The sequence below is a fragment of the Artemia sp. Qi Xiang Cuo genome, chromosome 5 (assembly GCF_049724085.1).
Source record: "Artemia sp. Qi Xiang Cuo chromosome 5, ASM4972408v1, whole genome shotgun sequence".
Classification (NCBI taxonomy): domain Eukaryota; kingdom Metazoa; phylum Arthropoda; class Branchiopoda; order Anostraca; family Artemiidae; genus Artemia; species Artemia sp. Qi Xiang Cuo.
In genome coordinates, this window is record NC_142798.1 from 30,081,317 (window position 1) to 30,109,001 (window position 27,685).

A 27,685-nucleotide genomic window follows, 5' to 3' on the forward strand; every position below is an offset into this window, starting at 1 on the left:
ATTTCGGTTCCCATGACTCCCGTCCATGGACGACACTCATATGAACAGCCAAAAACCCCCATAAATATACAACAACAACAAAATAACTTACTCTCGGTGCCAATCATAGATTTGTTCAATATTTCCAAACACGATTTTCCCTTTCCCTTCCCTCAAGTCATCTGGCATTTGAGTATCACTCTCAGTGTCAAGCATCAATTTGAAATATCCTTCTATCACTAAACTTAAGTCTTTCACATAATCACGCTCAGTCTCTATTAATTCTTTCATAACATAAGTTCGTTTGGTTAAAGCACGTTCTCCGTCCGTTTCGGTGGAGCTTGTTCGGGCTGAATCACTAGCATCACTAACAATGTCTGAAGAAGGCCGAGACTTGTCAACACTCCGAGATCGTTCATTTGTACTACAGTCGTGCTCTATTTCAACCTTCGATGACTCACCGCCATCTTCCTTTAAAATCAAATAATAAAGATAAGTATTTAAATCATAAAACTCTTTTATACGATTCTGAGCGTTTCCCAAATGGTAAATTTCATTTAGTTCAAATCAATTTTATTTATTTTTGTTTAGCTCCGTTCCAGTGGTAATAGAAACCAAAATTAGTCCAATAATATGCCTGACTTGAAACAAAAGAGACAAATAATACATCAACCTTCTAAATTCTTTAGCTGATTGCAGGGTTACCACTGAACACATTTTATGTCAAAAGGACACACTCCCATGTGCTGGGACACAATGACATAAAAGGGCAAAAAAGCGACACATTTTAGAAATTTGGGACATAAAAGGGCAAGATCACGTTTTGTAAATTTATGACATAAAACGGAAATTTTTCCGACTCCAATTTTGAACATATATTTTGATAAGAAAAAATGTCACTTTTCCCCGAAGTAGTGCTATTTCTTGTTTTTTTTTTGCTTTTTTGAGCATCCAGATTCTGACAGAGATGTCGTAAATAAAGGGTTTTCTCTAAAGTAAGGGATTTACATGTTTATATGAATTTCGTGCTTCCACACTAAGTCATTTTGTATGAATTTTTTATTTGATTTTTTTTTATTTGATGAACTGGCCACTTTGAAGGAGGTTTACAAAGCACCTCTTCGTAAATAAGACAACTGGTAAAAAATAGCCTCTAGTTTTTGAGATTTCAAGATGGACACATTTGGCTAAAAATGACACATTTTGGATGCTCAGGGGCCTTATTCATGGACCAAAAAGTTGGCAACCCTCGTTAATTGATTTCCAGTCTCTTTACTGTCGTTCATTCTTACTACTATCGCACTCAATTTCATCCAGCCTCCAATGACTGACTATAATCTTCGTTGTCATGAAATAATATCAATATAAGCATTTAAATTATCACCCTATTTAATTTAGTAATTTCGCTATCCTAAATGTTTTTACAAGGCACCCTTTTTAACTTTTCAAGCTGAAATTTAAACCAAATTCCTACACTATCCCGATCTTTTGCTCTGATGCTGAATATCTTATAAATATACCAAAAACTTTTAAATATTACGATACTTTGTAAGATTAAACGGAGCACAGAAATTTAAAAGTTCCGCTGAGCTTTTATGCAAAAATATTAAAATACCACGAAATGAAAAGTTATACGATTGTCATTCAATTCATTTCTTCGGTATTTTAATTAAAAAAGCCATCTTAAAGCTACCCTTTTAAAAAACTCAAAAGCAAAAAAAGATGTTCTGCTTTAATATTAAAGACCTTATACATACAATAAATCTTTAAATATTACAGCCTTTCTAAAACTAAAATGCAGCACAAAAATCCAAAAGTTCTACGTAGCTCTTCAATATATATATAAATATATATACATATAAATATATATATTGAATTGATACAGAATTCCAAGTGGAAAGTTATTTCTGTCAAACTTCCACCAAGTGCAGAAAAACGGGGGACTAAGTATTGACAACAAAAGACACATCGCGAAGTCAAAGAGCTTAAGGAAAATAGTTAAAGACTAAAATCCTACTACACCCTACTCTGTTTTGAGCTACTCTTTACACCCTCCAATGAATTTCCTCTTCGCTTTAAATCATTTATCATTGTTGGTAGTACACCATCCGTAAGGCGTGATTAGTCATCTTAATATCCTTCCAAGGAAGTGGACTCAAACCAAATTGTTTGTACAGCTTACTGTTTGACATGTGGTCGATCAAACGAGTCCCTAATACTATCTTTACACATTCCATTGGAAGGCAGCTAAACATATTCCTCCACCTTTTGAAGGTCCCACGTTTCAGAACCATATTTGAATATAGTATTGTATTTGTAATCTTAGTACTAAGTCAATCTTCCTATTCTTCCAAACTTTTTTCAACTGCGAAAGAACGCCCTGTAGGTTAGGTATTCTAATTTTTGCGCCATTACCCAATACACACGCCTTATACACAATGCTGCCTAGAGAGAAAAGCAATCCAATCAGTCAATTTTCACATTACCTAAAATCACGTCTATGTCCTTATTTCCTCGCAGTTTAAAAGATCTAGTCTCCCTTAGCATCAATTTTGACATCTATTCTTGCATCCTATTTCCTAAAACCTCCAAATATGCAAATAAAGATAGTGATTTAGCATCAACTCTATTCATGCTTTTGATTTTTTTAAAACTGTACTTTTTGAACATCCGGAATCTTAGCAGTATCTAGAGATGAAACGAAAATAACAATCCTTTATTTTATGGATTTTTCAAATTTTATCAGAAAAATATTTCCTAGAATTCCCAGGCTCTACGCAAGGCAAAGCGTGTGTAGAGTATCACATAGAAACAAGCGATAAAAATAAAAGATGAAAATAAATTCAAAATACCTGACAAGCCTCTATAAAACCCATTTAATAGTTCCTTTTCTTACTTTATCTTATTAAATTTCGGGGAATATGAAACAAGAAAAGAATGGTGGCCCAGATATAGGACAAAATATTTACCCAGAAAGGGAGAGATCGGGTGTCATTCAAGGGATATAATCAGAACTATAATATTTCGATTGGATCTGATCGCTCAAGATCAGGACGAAATGAGCATGCCGAAAAAGCATATCGACATAAAATGATACTATGCAAGAAACGAAGAAGAAGAAGAAAAAGAAGCAAATATCGAATTGAGAAATGAGCGTAAAGCCAACGATTTTATGATCCTTAAAATGAGGTGAAGGTTTACATATCGTAATTACAAAATTGACAGCTTCGTATTCAATTATAATTGACAGGTAAACATCTCACCGCATACTCTTTTATACCTTTCTCTTGTTCACATTTTAATACTCATCTCACTAAAGGTTTTATAAGCGTGATGAAGTAATAACGCGACAATGAGGACTAATCTAATCTTCTAGGTCTTTGTCTTTTTTTATACTGATGGCTTTAACAGCTAATAGATTAATTTGCGAACGTTGTCATTTTCAACATTCTTTTTTTTTCTTTGCATCTGTGTACTTCGAGGTGGAAAGAGTATTTGTCTGAGCTGTTTAACCCTTCTAAAGTCTCCTGAGACTTGTCTGGTGTTGAAAAAGCATCGAAGAAGCCGCATCAGCTAGATCTACTGCCACTGACTCTTGCTGACGTTCTTCGAGCTCTTACAATAAAAAAGAACAACAGGATGGCATCCGCGTGGAGATGGAAAGATCATGCCCCCCTCTCTTATACCAGCTGAAATACCTGCTTGCTGAGGTGCTGACAAAGAAATAATATCCGAAATAGATTGCTCTCATTACTGATGGTGGTCTACAAAAAGGGCGATAAGGCGGTCTATTAGAACTATCAAGGTATGTCACCGTTAGAATAAACAATGAATGTCTTTTCCATAATAGTTCTCAATCACCTCAAAGGCTACCGAGACAACCTTAAAAGATCAGATAAGCTTAGAGATTCAGAGATACACTTATAGTTTTCAGGTCTGGTGAAGGCTGCCAAGAGCATATTCATATTTTTGTCCTCTACGGGATATTACAAAAGAGTGAGATACAATTTGTCATTCATAATAGCCTTTATCGACTTCGCTGGTGCGTTTGATTTCCTTACAAGAGCCGAGCATTGAAAGATCACGGCGGAGGATTGTGTCCCAATAGAGATGATCAAGCTACTTAATGGAGCCTACAGATCTACAGTAATGCGAGTTCTAACTCCCAATGGCGAGATAACGAATTTTGATATTGAGTCAGGAGTAAAACAAGGGTGTTCCCTTTCTTCAGTCTTGTTCAGCCATGTCATTGACAGGATAATGACAAGTTAGCTTTGTACTTATATGGGTTTGTAGTCGGACAGAAAGGAGACAATCGAATTGCCCTTACAGACATTGACTTCGCAGACAATGTGGGCCTCTTGAGCAGCATGTTTGAGGACTCCAGAAAATAGACAATGATGTTTGCTGCCTATCCAAGAAATCTGGCCTAATCAGAAGCAATGCGAAACCAAAAAGAATGAAAACAAATACTCAGAATGACTCAGCTGTTCAACTGGAAAGGCGACGCCATTAATTCCACGTTGGAGTCAGCTATCTCACGCCTAACCAATCTCCAAATGGCTGTGCAGAGACCAACATTACAGAATGAATAGAAAAATCATAAGAGGCATTCATAAGTATGAAAAAGCCCTTCTGGAGAAGGTAAGAAATCAGTGTAAAAACTAAAATAAACGTTCTTCTGTACGCCAATGAAACTTGGCTTCTAAAAGCAAAAGAAATTCACTCCCTAGAAGCATTAGATCATTGTTGCATAAGTCATGTTTATGGTTAACTTAATGGTCTCGCGTATCAAACACTGTGGTTTGAAGGAGCCGCGCCCAAAAATACCCCTCTCACTTATCATTAAAAATGACGACTGAAATTCCTTGGATACACTCTACGACGACCAACCGGAAACATACTTAGCGCTTTCTTCACCTGCGACCATCTTCCAAACTGAAAAACCGAAGATCCGGGGACAGAGGAAAAATAACTCACCAACATTCAAGATTCACCTTGATCCTTGGGATGGCTTTCACCGACACAAACTTATTAGGATAAGGAATGGCTGAAAATCACACAAGAGTCTACCTCTGACAGATCGTGTAGAATAACGTCAGTCATCCAATCGTCCACCGAAACCTAGGATGGATCTTCGTATGGTTCATGTCAAAAGTAAATTAAATAAGTATGTTTTGAAGGATGTGTTGAACGCTTTCTAAGTGCGTCTATATTACATTACGCTTGAAAGTTAAGCATCCATCAACTCAAAAAGAATTCGCATGGGGTATGCCATTGTCACTGTAGTCGTGAATAATCTCGATTTTATCCACAGATGTGACTGCAAAGTGGCTTAGGTAAAACTCTTCTCGGTAAAAAATATGCATCTTTCGTTTCTTTCATTAGTCTACTTTTTACATTTATTTATTATAGCATTACTTAACATATGGATTATTCACGGTTGAAAAACAGAACAATTAACCGTTTGTCAAGTAATCCAATTCCCTGAGTGGAATAAGGGATAAGACAGTGAATTGGCACCCTACAATATCATAAAAAGGGCTCAGCTCTGAGTGGTAATTTATGTCTATCCAAGGAAATGAACCTAATAAGGAAAATAGAAAAGAAACAAGGAATTTATCCAGACAGACATGCGTGAGTCAATACAAATTATCTTGGGACACTGTGTTTAATAAGGAATAATTTGTTTACAATACAGAATTTATTTTATGGTACAGGTTTATATTTGTTACTTTTTTATGTGTAGCTTTAGAGGCTTTATTTGCTAAATTCCAGAACGCTGAAGAGCTGTTTCGTATGTACAGGTAGTCCATATTTAAATAAACTCTGCTGCTAGCGGGGCACTGGAACATCATAGAGAGCTGTTTAAGGGCTCACATTAAAGGAAATTGCAACATCTACTTGCTTCTGTAATTAACAAAAAAAAGTGTAAGATAAAATCGATTTTTTTTTTTACAAAAAAAACTGTGCATTCTTATACAAGATGATTAATGACGTTATAATTTAAAGGGTGTCCTGTGTAGCAATGAAAAGATACTCCGTTCTTTACTAGTCCTGCTAAGAAATGGCCGAAGGCTTTTACCTTTGAGTAACATACGTTATGGTTCCAACTACCGCTGCAACCTAGTAAAGGATTCTGAAAAAAAAGCTTTCTTTTAAGCAGGCGTGCCAATTGGGGGGAAGTAGTCAAGTACCCCCTAAATATATACAAAAAAACCTTTACTGAGTATTTTTATTTAAATTGAAAAATTCTCCCCCCTAGATTTTTAAATATTCTTTTTTTGCACCTTCATTAAAACTGTAAAAAAATCCTAGCCCTCCTCTACAATTTTGCGAATCTAGTAAACAGCAAACCACAAATCTAGTAAAGGACAAACTATGAATCTAATAAAGAACAAACTACGAATCTAGTAAAGAACATATGACAGAAAAGTATGTCAAATTATGTGTAAAAAACAGACACAAACAGTAAGAAAAAGCGGCAGCTCTCAATGAAAGTCAACTTTAAAATACTCGCAGTTGAAGTGTCAGGAGTCGTTCCCTTTTTTAGTCAGCTAAAAAAAAAGAAGACAAAGTCTTTTTCCTGTGTCTGATATATTATTTGAATACAAGAGTTTCCCCTGTACCGATTTTCTTAATGAAAATTTTATTTGACCTGGAATATCTGGAGCTCACACTATGCAACCTTTGAATTTGATGACGAGAAGGGAATTTAGCATGAATTTTATTAAGGAATCGTGGTTGTTGCGTAGTAAGGAATGTTGATCTAGAAGACTTGCAGGATCTCATTACACTCATGCAGAACTCTATAAAAGAGCACGAGGGTAAAAGTCCTTGAGACGAAACACTTTTGTTTGTGGAAAAACGAGAAGGCACCAAAAAGAGGGGCAAAACAGGAATCCATCCTACTGTCGAAAGTAGTCCAGGTTACTCTCCACAAGGGTCACGATGAATGACTTTATAGGTACGACTTCTATGAAAATTTGCAAAGTTTTCATTTCCTCAAACACAAGGTATAAGGTACCAAAGGTTGGCCAGAACATCCAAGAAGAATTTCAAAATCGAAGAAGCAGGGTATTCTTCGCCTATCTGGTCGAGCGAAAAAAAGTAGTTTTGGCTCAACTTACAGATGAATAATCAGTCTGCTGACCGTGCTACATGCTTCAGCTGATTGTTACTGAATTATGTAACAGCGTATTTAAAGCAAAAAAAAGTTATTTTGATAACAGGTTTTTACTCCTTCCCGCGGCCCACTTGATTAAGAACTTTAGAAACCAAATGAGTCTGATTAATGTATGGCTTTCTGATGTAGACTTAGTTATTCCAGTTATTAAATACACAATTTAGATATGGCTCTCTTCTTCTGAAGCTAACAAAGTTGATTTATGTACGATTCCACAAAAGCAGCTGGTAAAAAAAAAGAAAAAGTTTTCATTAAGTTCGAAAAGTAATTCATTTATACTTTTGAACCAAATGAGCAATATTATCCGAAATCAATGCAGACAGGGAGAGTTGAAGCTAACACTAAGACTGTCTAAGTACCATCGATAGCAAGCTAACAAGGCTGTGGAATCCAGATGAGTCAAGATTTAGTGCTCCTTGGTAATAATTTACAAAATCTCTCATGGCTCACCAAATTGACGATAGTAGGCAAACCGCATATCAAATGAACTTTCCTCAAACACAAGGTATAAGGTACCAAAGGTTGGCCAGAACATCCAAGAAGAATTTCAAAATCGAAGAAGCAGGGTATTCTTCGCCTATCTGGTCGAGCGAAAAAAAGCAGTTTTGGCTCAACTTACAGATGAATAATCAGTCTGCTAACCGTGCTACATGCTTCAGCTGATTGTTACTGAATTATGTAACAGCGTATTTAAAGCAAAAAAAAGTTATTTTGATAACAGGTTTTTACTCCTTCCCGCGGCCCACTTGATTAAGAACTTTAGAAACCAAATGAGTCTGATTAATGTATGGCTTTCTGATGTAGACTTAGTTATTCCAGTTATTAAATACACAATTTAGATATGGCTCTCTTCTTCTGAAGCTAACAAAGTTGATTTATGTACGATTCCACAAAAGCAGCTGGTAAAAAAAAAGAAAAAGTTTTCATTAAGTTCGAAAAGTAATTCATTTATACTTTTGAACCAAATGAGCAATATTATCCGAAATCAATGCAGACAGGGAGAGTTGAAGCTAACACTAAGACTGTCTAAGTACCATCGATAGCAAGCTAACAAGGCTGTGGAATCCAGATGAGTCTAGATTTAGTGCTCCTTGGTAATAATTTACAAAATCTCTCATGGCTCACCAAATTGACGATAGTAGGCAAACCGCATATCAAATGAACTTCTAAAATAGTTCTTATTTACATCTTCAACAAAGTTACTATATATATCCCAAAGGGTTTTTCTACAATTAAGGATCATAGAATGCAGACTTTCGTATGGAGTTTTACTCTAGGGTCCTGGCATATGTCTTTTTTTTCTGTGAAAAAAAGGAGACATATCCCAGTTACTTCTGATCACTATTATTCCGGTTGAGATATTAAAATTTGGTTTGCATTAATGGAAATAGCGCCAAAAATTGACTTGGAGAACTATATATTTACTAATCTAGGCATAATCCTTCCCTCCGACATCAGGAGGCAAAATATTTTTCGTTTTTTTTGCTCTCCTGAAAAGTTTGCAAATAACACATGTCTCTTTTTTATTGACACAGCCGTAATGCTAAACAATAAATCTGCTTTTTTTAACGACTTTTTTTAATTCCTGATTTGTCACCTTATGACTTGAAACTAAAGAGTAACACGATAATTATGCTAATGCGTAGTTTAGATTTTGGTATTTCAGAGGGTATATGCAATGGAACATGCTGATTTTTACTGAATTATGTAACAGCGTATTTAAAGCAAAAAAAAAAGTTATTTTGATAACAGATTTTTACTCCTTCCCGCGGCCCACTTGATTAAGAACTTTAGATATAGGCTCAACTACGATGCAATTATATTACTTTGAAATATAATTTCCTTAACCCCCCCCCCAAAAAAAAAACGTAACTGACAGTTAAGCCCAAGCAACACCAAACCCATCAAAGGCACCATAGGAAAGACTCTTCAAAAGGCCGATGTTAACGATTAATTTATGGTTTCATGTTTCGTTGTTTTTAACAACACATGAATTTGACAAGCACAAAAGTTCCATCGTCATTGTGTATCATATTGTTGATTGACGAATTAGCCAGAAAACTAAACTCTTTCACAAGCCGATAAAATCACTAAAACTGCTAATTTTTGTGTTGGTGTCTTTAGTTGAAGAATTTCGACATACGAAGCTGGTAATGTAAAGATATCGAATATGCGTTTTACATCCCAGATACTAGAAAGCTTGGGAAGACCAGGCCTTCTATTAAAGACACCGCTCATGAACTTCTTGTGATTTGATTACTACTCAACTGAAGGCCTGCTAAAATTGCCGATAAAGTACTGCTTGCAGTATTAATAGCGCTGTATCAAACACCTGAGGGAAGAGGTTCCATAAAAGAGGTTAAGGTCTCCAGTAGAGTTGCCTCCAGGGGATGGATCCCGTTTCTTCCACAAAAGCCGATCCCATTTTAATGTGAACCCAGTTCTTTGTCGAATCCTACCATCCATCCATGATGATATCGAACATGGAAGGAGAATTTCCTTGGTGGAAAAAAACCTTGCTCTAGACGTAGCGCTTTGAACAATGGATGATGCAAGATCATCTTTTTGAGGGAGAGACAAAGTAGAACTATCGCCTGGTAGAAGTTTGGGAATTCATACTAAAAGCCTCAATAGTAAAAGATAATGGACTCGTGTGGTTCAGTTTCGAAAGATCAAAATATTAGTTACTTGATCCGTTTCTACCTTCTGAAGGTACTTCAGAATCAAGCCAAAGAGGGAGAGATGCGTAAAAGAAATGAGGCTTCCAACTCATTGCAAATTCATCCACAAAAGAATATTCTAGATCTGCTTTCCAAGAAACAAATAGTTTAATTTGAAAATTTTTTCTTTTTGACCACAAATCAATGTCTATCCACTGAGATACGACAGAGTTTACATTTCAAATATTCCAGAATCCAATTCCCATTCCTTTCATTATCACATTTTCGTGATCCTTTATCATCGATATTAAGCCACTTCAGGCAAATATTCTGCACATATCCACCCTTTTCCCTGCAATACCAGCTGTCAGACCTTATTTGCAAAATAATTACTAAACTCAGATTTTGATCTCTTTTTATTTTTGCATGCCACTAGGGTTGCATTTTCTGAACGCAGCCGAACATGCATGCCTTTGCTATCCTGGGCAAACTTTTTAATCCCCGATAAACAGCTTTTATTTCTAAGGCGATGATGTAAAATCACTTTTCTTCTGAAGACCATTTATCTGGGGCTGTTTTCATGGAATATTCCTCAACAAGTACCTAGCCTAGTTTCCATGCATCACTTTACAAATGTGTGTCAACTGATTTAGTCAATTGTTTTAGAAGAATGATTGGTAACATCCAATCCCCGCGGCAGTTCCGAACTTACATCGGATGTTAAAGTGTGCTTGGCCCCAAAATCACCCCGTGAGTGTTTTAGTACTCGAACTTTCCACAACTTTGCTTTCCGGTAAAACAAGGATCTTAATTTCTGCGATAGTTTGGACAAGGGGGCTCGTTCTGTCAGCAGCAATAACAGTTGGCCCCATTGCACGTTTTTTGGTCTTCCAAGTGATTGGAAGACTTTCCTCACTTTGGCTTCAGGAGCGCATAGAGCTAATACTACCGTAGGATCTGAGCTCACTTGAATTTCAACGCATGATGTCTTTTAAGACTGAGATCATAAACGGTGAGGTTAAACATGTGAACTGTATCTGTTAGGTTTTTGACGACCTTTTCTTTAATGTCACGATTTCCAAGCTCAAGAATCGCATTTGCTACCTCTAAAATACAAAAGGTTGAGTGTACAATAGTTCGCTGGACACGAAGGGCCTTAGCATTCCTCTGTTTAGCCTGTGATGAAAAGGTAGCCCAAATTTCTCAATTTGCCTTTGATAAAAATAGTTCAAATTTCAGATAATAAAATTTCCGGTGTTGAGACAGCCCCCCAGGGCCCGGGGGTAGGCGCTGGGAACAACAATTTCATTGGTATTCGTAGGCCTAGGGTGGTGCTCAAATATATCCTTTAGCTACCCTATTTCCAGAGCCTTAGAAAAAGCTATGTTTACATTTTGGCCAGTTTTTTATGGGTTTTGGACCCCCTTTTTCTTACCAGAACGTTCTTCAAAAACCTTGTTAAATATATCGTCATTTGACGTGCTTTCTTTTAATCTTTTGCCTTTGGGCTTTTCTGGAGAAGCATTCCGCTTTCTGTCATTTCTTTGGTCATGGATTTTCATGGAGCACGCCGAACCAGTTCTGGTGGTTCTAAAACCTATATTTGGGCTCCGAGAGCTAGATCTAACGTTCCTAGAACTAATTTCAGGGCTCCGAGAGCCATATCGAGCACGAGTTTGAAACTCGGGGCTCCGAGAGCCAAGATTTGCTCTTCGATCAGTATCCACTGCTGGAAAGGTTGAAACAAGAACCTGGCCTGGAGTTTCGGCCGATTCTCTAATCGTAGTCAATCCTCAACTAGTAAACTTTGAAACCAAATCTTAGACTTTCTTAATTTTTCTTTCCGACAAGAAAATACGTATTGATCATGAATCTAACAGAAATCCCAGAAATTCTATTTATTGACTTGAAATAAGAACTGACTTTTCCGGGTGAATCACAAACCCCAACTCTGAAGTAATTTCACTGTTTCGGATGTTGTATTAACATTCTAAAAGTAACCTTCCCAGAATGTGTTAGTCGTCCATGTAAACAACTGACAAATAACCCCTTCGTCAGAGTAGGGAGAACTAAGAAGCGGGTTTAAAGAGTTTCATAAGAACCCTCAGGCTATTGATAACCGATTTGTCAAAAATGTGTAAGCATAGCAACAACATATTTCAGAACAAAACCATATATGATCATGAAATCAACAAGGCATGAATAATATAAATCGATAAGTTCTACAGAGGCCAGGTAACAATTTTTTGTCATTAATTAAACAGTAGATTGTACACTTCCCATTTTAAAATGGTCGTATTTAACGCTTTTTTAAAATTTAGTATAAATGATGAAGAACCATTTTCCTTCGGGACCATAAAAACATGAGAAATACAAAGTATTTCCTTTGTTCTAAACTCGGCACTTTAACAGATCCCCCAAATTATTGTTAACTGACAATAGCTTATCGGAAGATGAGAAACGCCAAAACGATAATATCGGAAAAATGGAAGCTCACAGGTAACAGGTACATTACCTTATTAAGACAAATGGGACACTTAAAAGGAAGAAAACGATTTTTTGACCCTTCGCCCTTTACAGTGTTCAAACCCTCCAAAATCTCCCCCAGCACCCTTTTATTTTTTTCGGTTTATTCATACCGATAATAATTAGAATGTTCGCAATCAATGTACTCATTTAAAAATAAAAAGAATAAAAGCATGTAAGAATACAAAAAGACAAAAGAGATATTTTTAAACCTAAAAATGAAATTTAAAACCTAAAAATGAATGAATGAAGCCCGTAACAAAGTAACGGCTCTGACCCCTATCTAAAATAAATTACTACATACGTGCCTTTTCATTAGTACTGATATTTTATTGTCTACTGATAAAGAAAAAAGGCCAAAATACAAATTATTTCTCAATTTCTTCTTATCATTTTAAAATTGAAGGAAAATTTTCCTTCCTCTATTGTGAAAAAATAAACAACTGAACAATTATGCCCTGAGCTAAACTATAAAGACCTATAGATTATTTTATAACAGTATCCGGTTGTTTGTTTTTTATTTTATTTTAATTGAGGAATTTAGGGACGTTCCTTGGAGGGTAAAAACAGTTTTATCCTACTATTAATTAAAAGAAACTTTTCCACAAAATAAGATTTTCAAACAAAAGTAAAGAACTCCATTAAAACAAAAATGAAGAAAAATAGAATCAAATAATCTACCAAGCATATAACTGCCACAAGTCAGTATCAATAACTAAATGAAACCCAAAACAAACAGAATCTAAAATAAATAACAGAGTCATACTCAAAACGAGCAGAAATTAATGAGTAGGGTTTAAAACCTCCATGCTTTTTAAAAGCCAGAATATAATGCGTACTTTACTGAAAAATATTCAAATGAATGTGCATTGTGAGTTTAATATACAGATGCTAACATTTATTCCTTAAAATCTTAATTAATTTTTGATTTCCTAAAGTCAGAAAAGTGAAAACATTTAAAAGAATTTTTTCGGTTAAGTACAAATTATATTCTGGCTTTTGAATAGCATAGGGGTTTAGAATCCTACTCATATTGATTTCTGCTCGTTTAGAGTATGAATCTCGTATTTAATAAAATTTATGTTTGTTTTTGTTTTTTATTTATTGATACTAATTTGTGGTAGTTGTATGCTTGGTAGATTATCTGATTCTATTTTTGTTCATTTTTGGTATAATGGAGTTCTTTACTTTTTCTGAAAAACTTATTTTGTGGGAAAAACTTTTTTTAATTAATTTCTGTTATAATCTTTTTCAGGGAAAAAGAAAATAATAGTTGGAATCTTTCTATTTATATGCTGGAGAAACTTTTTCAGCAATTTTTAACAACATAAACTCTTTTGAAAATCATGACACAAATAGTAATGTTTAATTTAGTTATATCCATCCTCTAGTTGATCTGATAAATAAAAGTTAATACCATTCCCAAAAATTTTTATATATGCTCTTGCACAGCCAAGATACAATTACACTCTTTTGATTTAGTAAAATTTTAAGAGCAGAAGTAGTAACAGAAGCAGCCCCAAAAATTTGGAGTTAATACCCTCAGGCGTTCTTGTTATATTGCTGAGATGTCTTATTGGCAACTAGCATACAAACATTGTGTATTGATTTAATTTTAAAACAACATTTGATTTTTAAGCATAATAGGCAAATTACACAACTGTGTGGGGTTGACCTACCCAATAACCCTAAAAATATATTTACTAGACCATTCAGCTATGCAGAACAAAATGGCTGTCTTAAAATTTTGATTGGAAGCGTTTGGAACATTGTGAGTTAAAGCGGAAGGGTGATTGGCCTCCAATAATTTTTTACTCTTAAGAGGGCACTAGAACTTTTAATTTTGAACTAAATTGCCTCCTTTAAAATATCTACGATATTACTGGCTATGATAGAGCATCACTGCATATGTCCTTATACAGTGACGGATCCAGTGGGGGAGAGGGGCGTCCCCCCTAGCGTAGTCTAAAGTAGTGTAATTTACTTAATTAACTCAAGTTTGCGTTAAGTAAACTTGCTCCTAACACAAGTTTATCGGAACAATCTATTTTGCCCCCCCCCCTAATTTTTTTTTTCGGATCAACCTATTTTGCGCCCCCCCCCCCCTAAAAAAATCCTGGATCCACCCCTATCCTTATATGCCCTTTTAATACCTGCATGCATATAGGTTTTTCGTTTAATTGAAACTCCTCCTAGACGTTCCCTAAAAGTTTAAACTTAATGCAATTAGTATCGTTAGTTAAAGTAACCGTAGAGGCAGCATTAAATGAATACACACAGTATCTTCTGGCTAGCTCAAAATCCACAACCTATGAAGGTATCAAAGTGAAATTTTCAGAGAATATTTCTGTTGTATGAATGACATCCTGTTATCCGTATGCAGGTTGTCAAAAGAGCATATCAGCAATATCTTAGGAACAGTCTCGTGTGTAAAACCAAAACTTACAACGCTTGTTGTGGGGGATGTTAAACTAACCAAAAGACAATCTTTGCATCATAATACTAATCCTACAACTACTGCTACTATTACTATTACTGCTACTACTACTACTGCTACTAAAGCTAGGACAACTGTACTCCTACTGCTACTACTATATACTGGTGCTACTACTACAACTAATAAACCTAAGGCGACAATTTTGGGCAGTATTGTAACTATACTGAAATAAATTGAAACACACTATTCCCACATAGGTTGCCAAGAGGACGTATCAGCAATGCTTCAGGGCCGGTTGATGGTATTAAGTGAAAAATTTCATCGTGTATTGAAGGGGATGTTCAAAAAAGGTGCTATTTGCACACTGCTACTAATGCTACTACTGCCAATACAACTATCGCTGCGCATAATTACTGCACCTTTCAACAATGCTGAAAAAATTGATGTCTCAAAACTTTGTTTGGATGTTTGTTATAGGAAATGATGGGCGTGGAGGGAGGGGGGAAGGTTTCTCTAAAATCAATTTGATTCTTAAAAAGGGCACTATAACTTCCAATTTAAAACCAAATGAGACCTATCTTAATTTAATACGACCACCCATTCCATAAGACCCTTAAATACTCCAGGGGCATAACTTAAAACCCTCACCCTCAGATTCTGGCGGTTTGCATCAACCTCAAAAGCCTTGTTCTACGGTATTTGGACTATTTTGAATAAAAGGACTGTCTCAAAATATCTATTGGATACATCTCAGGAAAACAAGACGTGTTTATGAGTGTGTGGGTGTGTGGGGGGGGGCACCTGCGCTATGATCACTTTGACTCTTAAAAAGGGCACTAGAACTTACGATTACCAATCCAATGAGTCCTCTCCAAAACATATACGACCACCTTTTTTATAAGAACCTTATATGTCCCAAGGGCATAACTTACAACCCTTTCCCTGAGAGCTGTAGGGGGGGGGGGCGTCTTCCTCACAGACGTAAATTCCGAAACCTTCAACTACAATGAATAAAATTGTTATCTCCAAATTTTTATTTGAGGTGTTAAGGAAAATGCTGAGCGTGGAGGGGGCTGTTTGCCCTCAAGTCACTTTGACTCTTAAAAAGGGCACTATATCTTCCAATTTCAGATCAAATAAGCCCCATCTGATGTTTATACGACCGCCCATTCAATAAAACCTTATACGCCCTCATAAAATAACTTACAACCCTATCCCCAGGGCGCTGGGCGGTTGTGTCATCCCTAGAGGAATTATTATATTTTCTTTGGACTGTTTTGAAAAAAATCGCTATCTCATAATTTCTATCAGATACGTTTGGTGAAAGGAAGGGCTGTAGAAGAGGGGGGGGGGCTAAATGCCGTCCATCACTTTTGACGCTTAAAAAGGAACTAGAACCACCAATTTTCAACCAATTGAGCCTCTTCTAAAGTTAAAAAAAACCATCCCGTCCATAAAAAACCTTAAATACCCCCTGGTTATAACTTACAACCCTTGCACCTAATCTCTGGGTTTTTTTAACCCCAAAAACCTTGTTATATGATATTTAGACCATTTTTAATAGAATGGCAATCTCAAAATTTCTATTAGATGCAGTTTGAGACAATACGACGCGTGTTTTAGCTGCCCTCCGATCACTTTGACTCTTAAAAAGAGCACTAGAGCGTCCGATTACCAATCCAATGAGTCCCCTCGGAAGTTTATAAGACCTCGCTTTTTATAAAAACCTTATATGACTCAAGGGCATAACTCAAAACCCTTGCCCTGAGGGCGGGGGGGATTTGTCATCCTCAACAACATAATTTCTAGACCTTTCAAATACTTTGAACAAAAAGGACTATCACAAAATTATGATTGGAAGTGTTTGGGGAAATAATGGGCGTGGGGGGGGGGGGGTCATTTCCCCTCTGATCACTTTTGACTAATAAAACAGGCATTAGTCCTCTCAATTTCCAATCAAATGAGCCTTTTTTGAAGTTTTTACGACAAAGCTTTCTATAAACACCTTATATATCCCCAGGGCATAACTTACAACCCTTACAACCCAGGGCTGTGAGGGGATTGTCATCCTCAAAGACCTAATTTTCAGAACTTGCAACTACGTTGACCAAAATGGCTTGCTAAAAATTTTGGTTGGATGTGTTTGGGGAAATGGTGGGGGTAAGAGGGGGGTTAGTTGCTCTCCAATCTCTTTCGACTATCAAAAAGGGCACTAGCCCTTTCAATTTACAATCGAACGAGACCTTTTTGAAGTTTCTACGAAAACGCTTTCTATAAAAACCTTATATAACCCCAGGGTATAACTTCAACCCTTGCCCGAGATAATTTCCAGACCTTTTAACTACGTTTAACAAAATAGCGTATCTCAAAATTTTGATTAAATGTGTGGGAAAATGGTGGGCTTCGGAGGGGTGTTAGTTGCCCTCCAATCACTTTCGACTATTAAAAAAAGCACAAGTCCATCCAATTTCCGATCGAATGTTTGTTTTGTCCCTCAGCGTTGAACATATATGAGATTTTGATACTTTTTTTTTCTTTTTTAAGAACATTTTATCTCAATCGTTTTTTAGGATAGTCCGTTGTGGAATATTATTTCAAAGGTTTCTACTGGCAAGCAAAAGCGTAAGAGGTAGTTTACCGGCACGACATTTGGATTAACCAATGGATCTTTAGTTCAGATGAACGGAATATATCCATGGATCGATGACAAATATTGACAAAGTTTCAAATGATTTTCCAAACTTGCTAAGATCAGTCAATAAATATATATTTATTACTGGACAAATGGCTCTGTAGCAAGATGAATTTATAGAAGCAAAAAAAGAAAAACAATGATAAAGAAAGGAAGGGAAAGCAAGAGAAGAAAGAGGACAGTATTACCGTGTAGACTGTAAGCTATTGGCCTCTAAACATAGAGATCACCAGTTCATTTTTTTTTTCTTTTTCGTACTGAGAAATATGAGTTTTACGACTGTAGAAATACGACTGTAGTTTTACGACTGTGCTTGTAGTTTTTCCACATGCTTAATATCAAGTTATAATATAAATCCTGATAATACAAATCCTGATAATCCTGATAATATAAATACTTAATATAAATCCTGTTTGTTGCTCCACATGCTTAATATTCAAGGTGCTGTTTCTGACATTTTGTTTTCACATAAATAACTTGTGGTCTGTGTCACAATAATTTAGATAAAGGGCCTTTACTTTAAGTAAAGCTTTCAATTTTACGTGTATTTTTTGGTCATACAGCTGTTTGAGAAAAATTGGTTGAGACAAAGGCGGCACAGCTTGATACACAGAGGTAAAAGAAAGGAATATAGCTCCTTATCTGGTGAAGTAGAAATATGGGACAAAACCGTTACATCTACAAGAAGATCATCGGCCAAAAAAAAAAAATACAGTTAAAATTGCACATAGAAAAGTGGGATGATTTCACCCTATTGCTTGAAAAGTATAAAGTACTTCAGAATCAAAGGCACGAAGAGGAGAAATTTAAATTCCTAGATCTCATTTTTAAGGTCGAATTGTGTTTTCACTATGGTTGTAGATTGACATAGCCTGAACAGCGGGAGTTCTAAGTAACTAGAAAACATTTTCGTATCTATTTAAATGCCGTATAGCAAAAATATGTCTCTTCTATGTCTCTTATATTAGTAAAACTCAAGTCGCAATTATCTCATTAGTATATGTTAAGATAAATAAAATGTGCAGTTTGCCTACGTGCAGTAAGGGGGGATGTGCAGTAAGTCAGATACTACGTGCAGTAAGTCAGATGGGGGGAGGGGTTCATTGTTCGGAAGAGCAGCTGCATTGCAAGGTTTAATTCCGGCTTTACATAGAAAAGAAAGTCAAAATGACATATACGAAGAAGAGCAAATAAATGAAGGAAGAGGAGTCATAACAAAGGAAAAAGGAAAAATTAAAAATAAAGCCAAAGGAACACGAAGTAGGAAGCAAACAAAGTATTGGGTTTTCACAGGGTAAAAACATGCCTCAAGAAAGAATTTTTCCACATTCCATGCAAACTCTCGGCCTCTGACGCTGCGTGTGGAAGGAATAATAGTGATTCAAATCATGAAATAAAAACCAAATATGCTTTGGCATTATGTAAATTAGTCAAAAAACGCAGTTTTTCAGTTTTTTTTTGTACAAGACACTTATAGAAAAACAAGAAAATGAGCCAGGCATTGGCGCTACCGGTACATCGTAAGATGCAGCCATGCTTCACCCCAGGCCTTCAACAGATAAAATAAAAGCCTTGAAAAAACAATTTTCAAACAAGGTATAGGACTAGCTATGGCAAAATATATGTCCTAAGTTTATGCCCATACAAAACTATATGTCACTTTCGGAGTGCCAAAAGCGAAAGGACATACTGGAATATTTTCGTAGTCATGAAGGAGAGGAAAAAAAAAAAACATTCGTGCTTTTTGCGAAAAGAGTTATCTCAAGAGGAGAAGTTAGAAAAACCAGAAGAATTTTTGTTGGTGTCTCCCTGGCCCTTTTTCTGCAGGCAGAAATTCTTCAATTGAGTATGTCTGCTAATATTTTTACACGGAAGGGCTAAGGTTTTAATACTATTATTAAATAAAAAAAAACAAGTTTTTTTTTTTAACTGAAAGTAAGGAGTGACATTAAAACTTAAAACGAACAGAAATTAATCCGTATATAAATGGAGCTGTTCCCTCCTCAACGCCCCGCTCTTTACGCTAGTGTTTTTTATTGTTTTAAAAAATAGAGATGTGAGAGAGTCAAACGACAGGCCCTTTCATATACGGAATAATTTCTGTTCGTTTTAAGTTTTAATGCCACTCTTTACTTTCAGTTTAAAACAAACTTGTTTTTTTTTATTTAATTTCTGAACGTTTTTGAACTAATGAAGGTTTTGAAGATTGCTCACTGTGCATGATTAATTCAAATGAAATTCTATTTTTTACCTAAAATATTAACTTTACCTTTTTTTTTAACTAATAATAACTTTACAGTAACCTAAGTTTGATTTTTGTTCCAGTTATTTAATAATGACTCGTGAATCACAAAGGCTATTTAATTAGAATAATAACATCTTTTAAAAGTTAAAAAAAAGCCTTAGCGTAAGAGTGAGCTATTGAGGAAGGCAACCCCCCTCATATACGAAATATTTTCTGTTTATTTAAGTTTTAAATTTGCTCCTTACTTTCAGTTGAAAAAACTTGTTTTTTTATTTTATTTCTGATCGTCTTTTAAATAATGCTGGGAAATCTGGCGCCCCCTTTATGAAAAATTCCTTTCCCCAATGAAAACTTCCTCCATGGAAAGATCCTCCGATGTAACCTTCTCCTCCCGACTCCCTCCCCACCAGAGAAAAAACCTGAAACCGTCTGTATATTTCCCAGTAGCCAATACTATATGTAAACAATGGGCAAAGTTCACAACTTGCAGCCCTTCCCCCGGGGACTCTGGGTGATTACGTCATCCTCAAAGACATAGTTATTGGATTTTTCGACTTTGCTGAACAAAATGGCTATCTCAAAATTTCGATCGGATGACTTTGGGAAACAAAATTAGCGTAGGAGGGGGCCTAGTTGCCCTCCAATTTTTTGGTCACTTAAAAAGAGCACTATAACTTTTTTTCCGTTCAAATGAGTCCCTAGCGCGATATTCTAGGACCATTGGGTCGATAAGATCACCCCTGAAAAAAAAAACAAACAAAAAAACATGTATCCATGATCTTTCTTCTGGCAAAAAAAATAACAAGTTCCACATTTTTGCAGATAGGAGATTGAAACCTCTACAGTAGGATTCTCTGATACGCTGAATCAGATGGGGTGATTTTCATTAACACTTTATGACTTTTAAGGAGGATTTACCCCTTTTTTCGAAAATAAGACAAATATTTTCAGGCTCGTAACGTTTGATGGGTAAGACTCAACTTGACGAAACTTGTATATTTAAAATCAGAAAAATCCATTCAGGAGTTACTGGACACGTTGAATTTTCGTGGTGTAATTTTCATCACAATCACAACTCTTTTTAAGGATGTTTTCCCCTTTCCTAAAAATCATTAAGATCTTTTTATGTTCACTAAATCTTGATGGGTAAACTTAAAATTAATCTATTCTACATATACGTAATCAGAATAAAAAGCAAGTGTTTTTTATACATTCATTCTCATCAAAATTCCGTTTCTTTTTAAATTGCGGTTTCAACATAACAAGGGCCACTTAATTTCCATGAAGGTCTGAAAACGCACTTGGTGTCTAATTTCAACTAACAATTTAAGTTCATAGCACGCTTTTTTAGGAACTTTAAAATTAGAAAAATAATGCCTGTGCCGCGTTGTAGTCGCACTTGCTGATACAATCAAAATTAAAAATGACTACACCGTCTATAATGTTCACTGCTCGTAATTTCTCGAGTTGAACATTGCTCAACATTCAAACATAAATTTCTTGATTGACAAATAAGGGTCAAGGTTTAAGGCATACTTTTTAAAACTAGAAAAGATGAAAACTTAGAACAGCGGTTTTTCTAACTGGGAGAGGAATCTGACGAAAGCTAAGAAGACTTAGTATTAGTAAAGAACAGTTGGATACAAAATACTTTTGGTGCAAACTCGTAAAAGTAATTTCAGGCAATTTAAATTTTTTCTTCTTAAATAGCCTACAAGTGTGACCCTAAAATCAAGAAAATTGCCTTGTCATTCATGATATTTGGCTTTCTTTTTCGATAGATGTGACTATGATGTGGCACCGGCATAACTCACCTTTTCACTGGGCGGAATCGTTGGTTGGTTGGTCGATAGCCTTTGATCACTAAGAACCTGCATTGGTGGTGGAAGTTCAACCTAGAAAAAAAAATCCATTTACGAAAATAACGGAAAATGTTTTTATGCATAATTTTATTTTCAACATGAATTTCTTTAATAATTCCTTTTAATCTTCAAAACTATTATTTATTATTAAATTATTATTAAAATCACCAATTTTATTTTTATTTTATACTTTATTATATTGATTATATAATATAATTTCAGTTGTATTATTATAATAAATAATTATAAAATTATTTAGATTATATCAATAATTTACTTTATTCTTATACGTTAATATTATATTACATTATACTCTATTATTATAACTGTTATTTATTACTAATAATCTTTATTATTAATAATTTCGGATTACAATAATATTTTTCATTAATAATAATTAGTTTCACATTTTTTTTTTCATCCTCTTTGTAATTTCTGTATCTTTAAATCCTGATTTTTCATTTAATTTTACTTAGTCTACGATATAAAAATTTAATAATACATTAGTTTTATATTAGTTCTACAAAAAAAATGATCAGTTTTAAGATTATTCAATTTTTAGTTACTAATTATTTTAAGCTATGATTCCGGAAGCTTCGAGCAGCTTGTTGACAACATTTTCCTCATAAAAATGCTGTTTAAAAACTAATTTAAAAAACAGTTTCCACAAATCAGTTTTTCAAAGAAAAGTAAAAAGCCACATTGAAATCTCAAACAAGCAGAAATAAAGTTATGCAACCATTCAAGCTTAAAATGAACAGAAATCACTATTAATGAATAAACGAAAAACAAATGAATAAAAATTAAAATGAGCAATTAGACAAAACATAAGGATAGTAGACCATACAGATAACAGATATAGCTATGGATAAATCGAAAGTTATAAAATTGAACAATCAAGTGAAGCTTCAAAGGAACAGTGACAACAATTTCAGGAGGGCAGGAAACATTACCCCTTCCTCTCAATGTTTTTACCACTCCCCCTAAATTTCGAAAAAATACATTTTTTTCGTTATTTTCGTTAAAAATGGCTTTTATGCTACTTTCATTGAAAAAACCGAGAAAACAACGAAATTGCCCCCTTAGGCTTTCAAATTCCAATTTGCCCTCCACAGCCTAACTTCCGTGAATTGAGATCATAGGCAGCGCGCTAGCGCTGCCTAAGTTAAGAAGGATGTGGGCACAATGTGTTTTTTTTTTTTTCTCCATACCCGGGCACTTCATATTGAAGGAGATGTCGTACAAAGTTCGAAAATGGCTAATTCGATTGGAAATTGGAGTGGCTAGTGCCCTTTTTAATAATCGAAAATGATTGGAGGGCAACTAGCCCCCTCCCTTACGCCTATCATTCCCCCAAACATCCAATCAAAATTTTTAGATAGCCATTTTGTTCGGCGCAGTTGATTTCCAGATAGAAAATATCTTTTTGAGGAGGACACTCCTCCACAACCCCCGGGGCAAGGGTGTTAAGTTATGCCCTGAGGGTATATAAAGTTCTTATAGAAGGTGTTGTCGTAGAAACTTCAAAAAGGCTCATTCGATTGGAAATTCGAAGGGCTGGTCCCCTTTTTAATAGTCGAAAGGGATTGGCGGGCAACTAGCCCCCCCCCCCCGCCCATCATTCCCCTCATAACAACCCCTAAAAATTTTGAGATAACCATTTTTTCCACCATAGTTGAATTCCAGATAGAAAATATCTTTTTTGTGGAGGATACTACACAAAAACCCACAGAGAGAGGGTTTAGAGTTATTCTCTGGGGGCATATAAGGTTTTTATAGAAGGTGTTGTCGTAGAAAACTTCAAAAAAGGCTCATTCGATTGGAACTTCAAAGGGTTAGTGCCTCTTTTAATAGTCAAAAGTGATTGGAGGGCAACTAGCCCCCCCCCGCGCCCATCATTCCCCAAAACACATCCAATCAAAGTTTTGAGATAGCCATTTTGTCCAGCGTAGTTGATTTCCAGATAGACAATATGTTTTTGAGGAGGACACTTCCCTACAACCCTCGGGGCAAGGGTTATAAGTTATGCCCTGATATAAGGTTTTTATAGAAGGCGTTGTCGTAGAAACTTTAAGAAAGGTTCATTCGATTTGAAATTCAAAGGGCTAGTACCCTTTTCTAATAGTCGAAAGTGATTGGAGGGCAACTAGCCCCCCCCACGCCCATCATTCCCCCAAACACATCCAATAAAATTTTGCGATAGTCATTTTGTTCAGCGTACTTGATTTCCAGATAGAAAATATGTTTTCGAGGAGGACACTCCCCCACAACCCTCAGGGCAAGGGTTTTAAGTTATACCCTGGGGGTATATAAGGTTTTTATAGAAGGCGTTGTCGTAGAAACTTCAAGAAAGGTTCATTCGATTTGAAATTCAAAGGGTTAGTACCCTTTTTAATCGTCTAAAGGGTTTGGATGGCAACTAGCCCCCCCCCCCCCCTCACGCCCATCATTCCTCCAAACACATCCAATCAAAACTTTTAGATAGCCATTTCGTTCAGCGTAGTTGATTTCCAGATAGAAAATATGTTTTGAGGAGGACACTCCCCCACAACCCTCAGGGCAAGGGTTTTGTGTTATGCCCTTGGGGCATATGAGGTTTTTATAGAAGGCGTTGTCATAGAAACTTCAAAACAGGCTCATTCGATTGGAAATTCAAAGCGCTAGTACCCTTTTTAATAGTCGAACGTGATTGGAGGGCAGCTAGCCCCCTCCCCCACACCCATCATTCCCTCAAAGACATCCAATCAAAATTTTGAGATAGCCATTTTGTTCAGCGTAGTTGATTTCCACATAGAAAATTTGTTTTTGAGGTGGACACTCCCCCCCACCCTCAGGGCAAGGGTTTTAAGTTATGCCTGTTATAGAAGGCGTTGTCGTAGAAACTACAAAACAGCCTCATTCGATTGGAAATTCAAAGGGCTAGTACCCTTTTTAATAGTCGAAAGTGATTGGAGTGCAACTAGCCCCCCCCCTCACGCCCTTCATTTCCCCAAACACATCCAATCAAAATTTTGAGATAGACATTTTGTTCAGCGTACTTGATTTCCAGATAGAAAATATGTTTTCGAGGAGGACACTCCCCCACATCCCTCAGGGCAGGGGTTTTAAGTTATGGCCTGGGGGTTTCTAAGGTTTTTAAATGAGGCGTTGTCGTAGAAACTTCAATTAAAGCTCATTCGACTGGAAATTCAAAGGGCTAGTGTCCTTTTTAATAGTCGAAAGTGATTGGAGGGCAACTAGTCCCCTCCCACACCCATTATTCCCCCAAACACATCCAATAAAACTTTTGAGATGGCCATTTTGTTCAGGGTAGTTGATTTCCAGATAGAAAATATATTTTTGAGGAGGACACTCCCCCACATCCCTCAGGGCAGGGGTTTTAAGTTATGCCTTGGGGGTTTATAAGCTTTTTAAAGAAGGCGTTGTCGTAGAAACTTCAATAAAAGATCATTCGAGTGGAAATTCAAAGGACTAATGCCCTTTTTAATAGTCGAAAGTGATTGGAGGGCAACTAGCCCCCCCACACCCATTATTCCCCCTAAGACATCCAATAAAAATTTCGAGATAGCTATTTAGTTCAGGGCAGTTGATTTCCAGATAGAAAACATATTTTTAAGGAGGACACTCACCCACAACCCTCAGGGCAAGGATTATAAGTTCTGCCCTGGGGGCTTGTAAGGTTTTTATTGAAATCTTTGTCGTAGAAACTTGAAAAAGGGCTCATTCGATTTGAAATTAAAAGGACTAGTACCCCTTTTAATAGTCAAAAGTAATTTGAGGGCAACTAACCCCCCTCTCTCGCCCATCTTTTCCCAAAACACATCCAATCAAATTTTTAGAATACAAATGAAAGTGCATTGTCAGTTTAATATACATATACTGATATTTAGTAATCAAAATGTTAATATTATTTGATTTATTAAAGTTATAAAAGTAAAAACATTTATAATTTTTCAGTAATGTGCAAATTTTCTTCTCGCCTCGGGAAGGCAAATGGGTTATGCACCCAACTTATGTTAATATCTACTCATATTGAGTTTGACTAGGTTATTTATTCTATTTTCTGTTCGTTTTGGGTTTCATTTATTTATCAATACTCATTTGTGGTAGTTTCACGCTTGGTAGATTATTTGATTTTAGTTTTGCTCATTTTTTGTTTAATGGAGTTCTTTACTTTTCTTTGAAAAACTTATTTTGTGGAAAAAATTTTGTTTTATTAATCTCTGAAAAGGAACACAAATTACCAAAGAGTAGGGCTATCACCCTCTAAGCTATTCGTAGGTAGAATTTTATTTTCTATAAACGTATTAAAGAATATTTTGGTGAAGCTAAAACTACAAGTTAATTATATTAGAATTCAAAAGTACATTAAAATAGACACGACAGATTCACACTTGATTAAACGCTACCGGAAGGGTGAAAATACGATTGAAGTAAAAGATGATCAAGGACGGAATAAAAAAAAAAAAAAAAAAAAAAAAAAAAAAAAAAAAACACGCGAGTTGCTACCACTCAAGCAAGAGATACGTTTAAAGATACATTACATTTACACACTTTTAGTAGCTGTTTTAGAATAATTTCTTGGAAGTTTGTCTCGGTGCCTTTACTTTGTTCAGGGGTTAAATGACCGGGGTTTACAAAACTGTTTAGTTAAACAATAACAGGAATAAGAAGATATAGATAAATTTTATAATTTTTTTAAATAATAAAACTATAATCAACACCAATGTTGAAATTATTCAAAAATGTATAGGTATTTTTGAAGAACATCCTATATAAGGTGTGATGGGCAAGTTTCAAGACAGGTGGCGTTACTCAAATCTGCAAAATAAAAGAAAAATTGAACACATCTTAGTGTAAGATTTGGATCTAAAACTGGGAATTTTTTTTTGAAGACTTAATAATCTAACTCTAACTGCTCAAATTGAATATCTTTCGATGTTGTTTACTTTAACACTAAACCTTCGATGGATAAGCGCCTTAAAACTGGTAAATCAAAGTCTGTTGAGTCGCCATGCTATTATTAGCGCTTCATTACGACTTGGCTTACCTCTTCGTCATCCAAGTCTTGCTGGTGAGTAAATTCATGGTGTTTTGGAGTAGGAGACGATGGAATTTTAAGTGACCCCTCACTGCTATCGCCGCTGTACCGTTGGCCCATCTCGTTCTGGACGACCGCTGGGACCTATAAAAAATAAAGAGCATTGATGAAATACTAATTGGAGGAGATTTATAACAAAATATTAGATAACAAAATATTGATAACAAAATATTAGAAGTAAGAAAACCAATAAATATAAGAGGTACAATGCTGAAGCAATAGAGCATAAGAAAAGGATATATATTTTTAGTTTGATATCTAGATCTACAAGCCTTGCTTCATACTAAAAATGCAGAATGAAAACAATACAGCAATGATCACCAGAAACAAACAACACAAATAAACAAAGCAATAATAAAATAGGAAATCCATCACTTAAAATCAAGACTGTAATTCCTGGACTTTCATACAGTTCTTAAATTGGGATTTGCTCCAATTCAGTTTCATCCCTTTCAAAAGTCTAATTTAGCAGTACTTGAGATTTAACCCTTTTCAATTTAAGTTAAAATGGAGTTTTTATAGCATAAGTTTTACTCATTAGCTCTCTATGCAAAATATATTTGAGTACATTTTCCTAATTATTTCAAATCCTGCATCCCGGAATAACGTATACAATTATTGACCTGGATCCTACATTATAAGTTATCGGAGTGCATCCTGACTTCCCGATTTTCTTACTCGTTTAGTGCTTGCCTTTTTGTCAGGTCGTTCTTTTTTTATCAATTTCAAGAAGGTTCTTGACTTGATATGGTAGGAAGAGGTCTAGGCGTTTGCAACCCCCGGACCCCCCCCCCATTTCCCCCAGGATAATTTTGGATGTTCATTAGAAGGGTTCATTAGAAGTTGAAAGTTCGACTGACCTGTTTAACCCAGAGGCAATTTTATAGCGCTGCCTATAGTAACTCCGAATTACTTTTTACTCCGAATTGGTTATTCACCAAAAGGCAATATGTGCACGCTACTACCAATACCACAACCACTACTGCTACTACTACAA

The 27,685-nt window shown here is 35.7% G+C and overlaps 1 protein-coding gene across 2 annotated transcripts in view; it reads right to left on the reverse strand.

Annotated features, from left to right (window-relative positions):
• trio (trio Rho guanine nucleotide exchange factor) overlaps window positions 1–27,685 on the reverse strand; it is a 456,894-nt gene that overhangs the window by 59,128 nt on the left and 370,081 nt on the right. For both annotated transcript variants that reach the window (XM_089089484.1, XM_089089483.1), the window contains 3 exons: window positions 26,638–26,772; window positions 21,540–21,620; window positions 92–450 (listed from right to left, as the gene is read on the reverse strand). In XM_089089484.1, coding sequence (XP_088945610.1) covers window positions 92–450; window positions 21,540–21,620; window positions 26,638–26,772 — 575 coding nt within the window. The remainder of the gene's footprint in view (window positions 1–91; window positions 451–21,539; window positions 21,621–26,637; window positions 26,773–27,685) is intronic.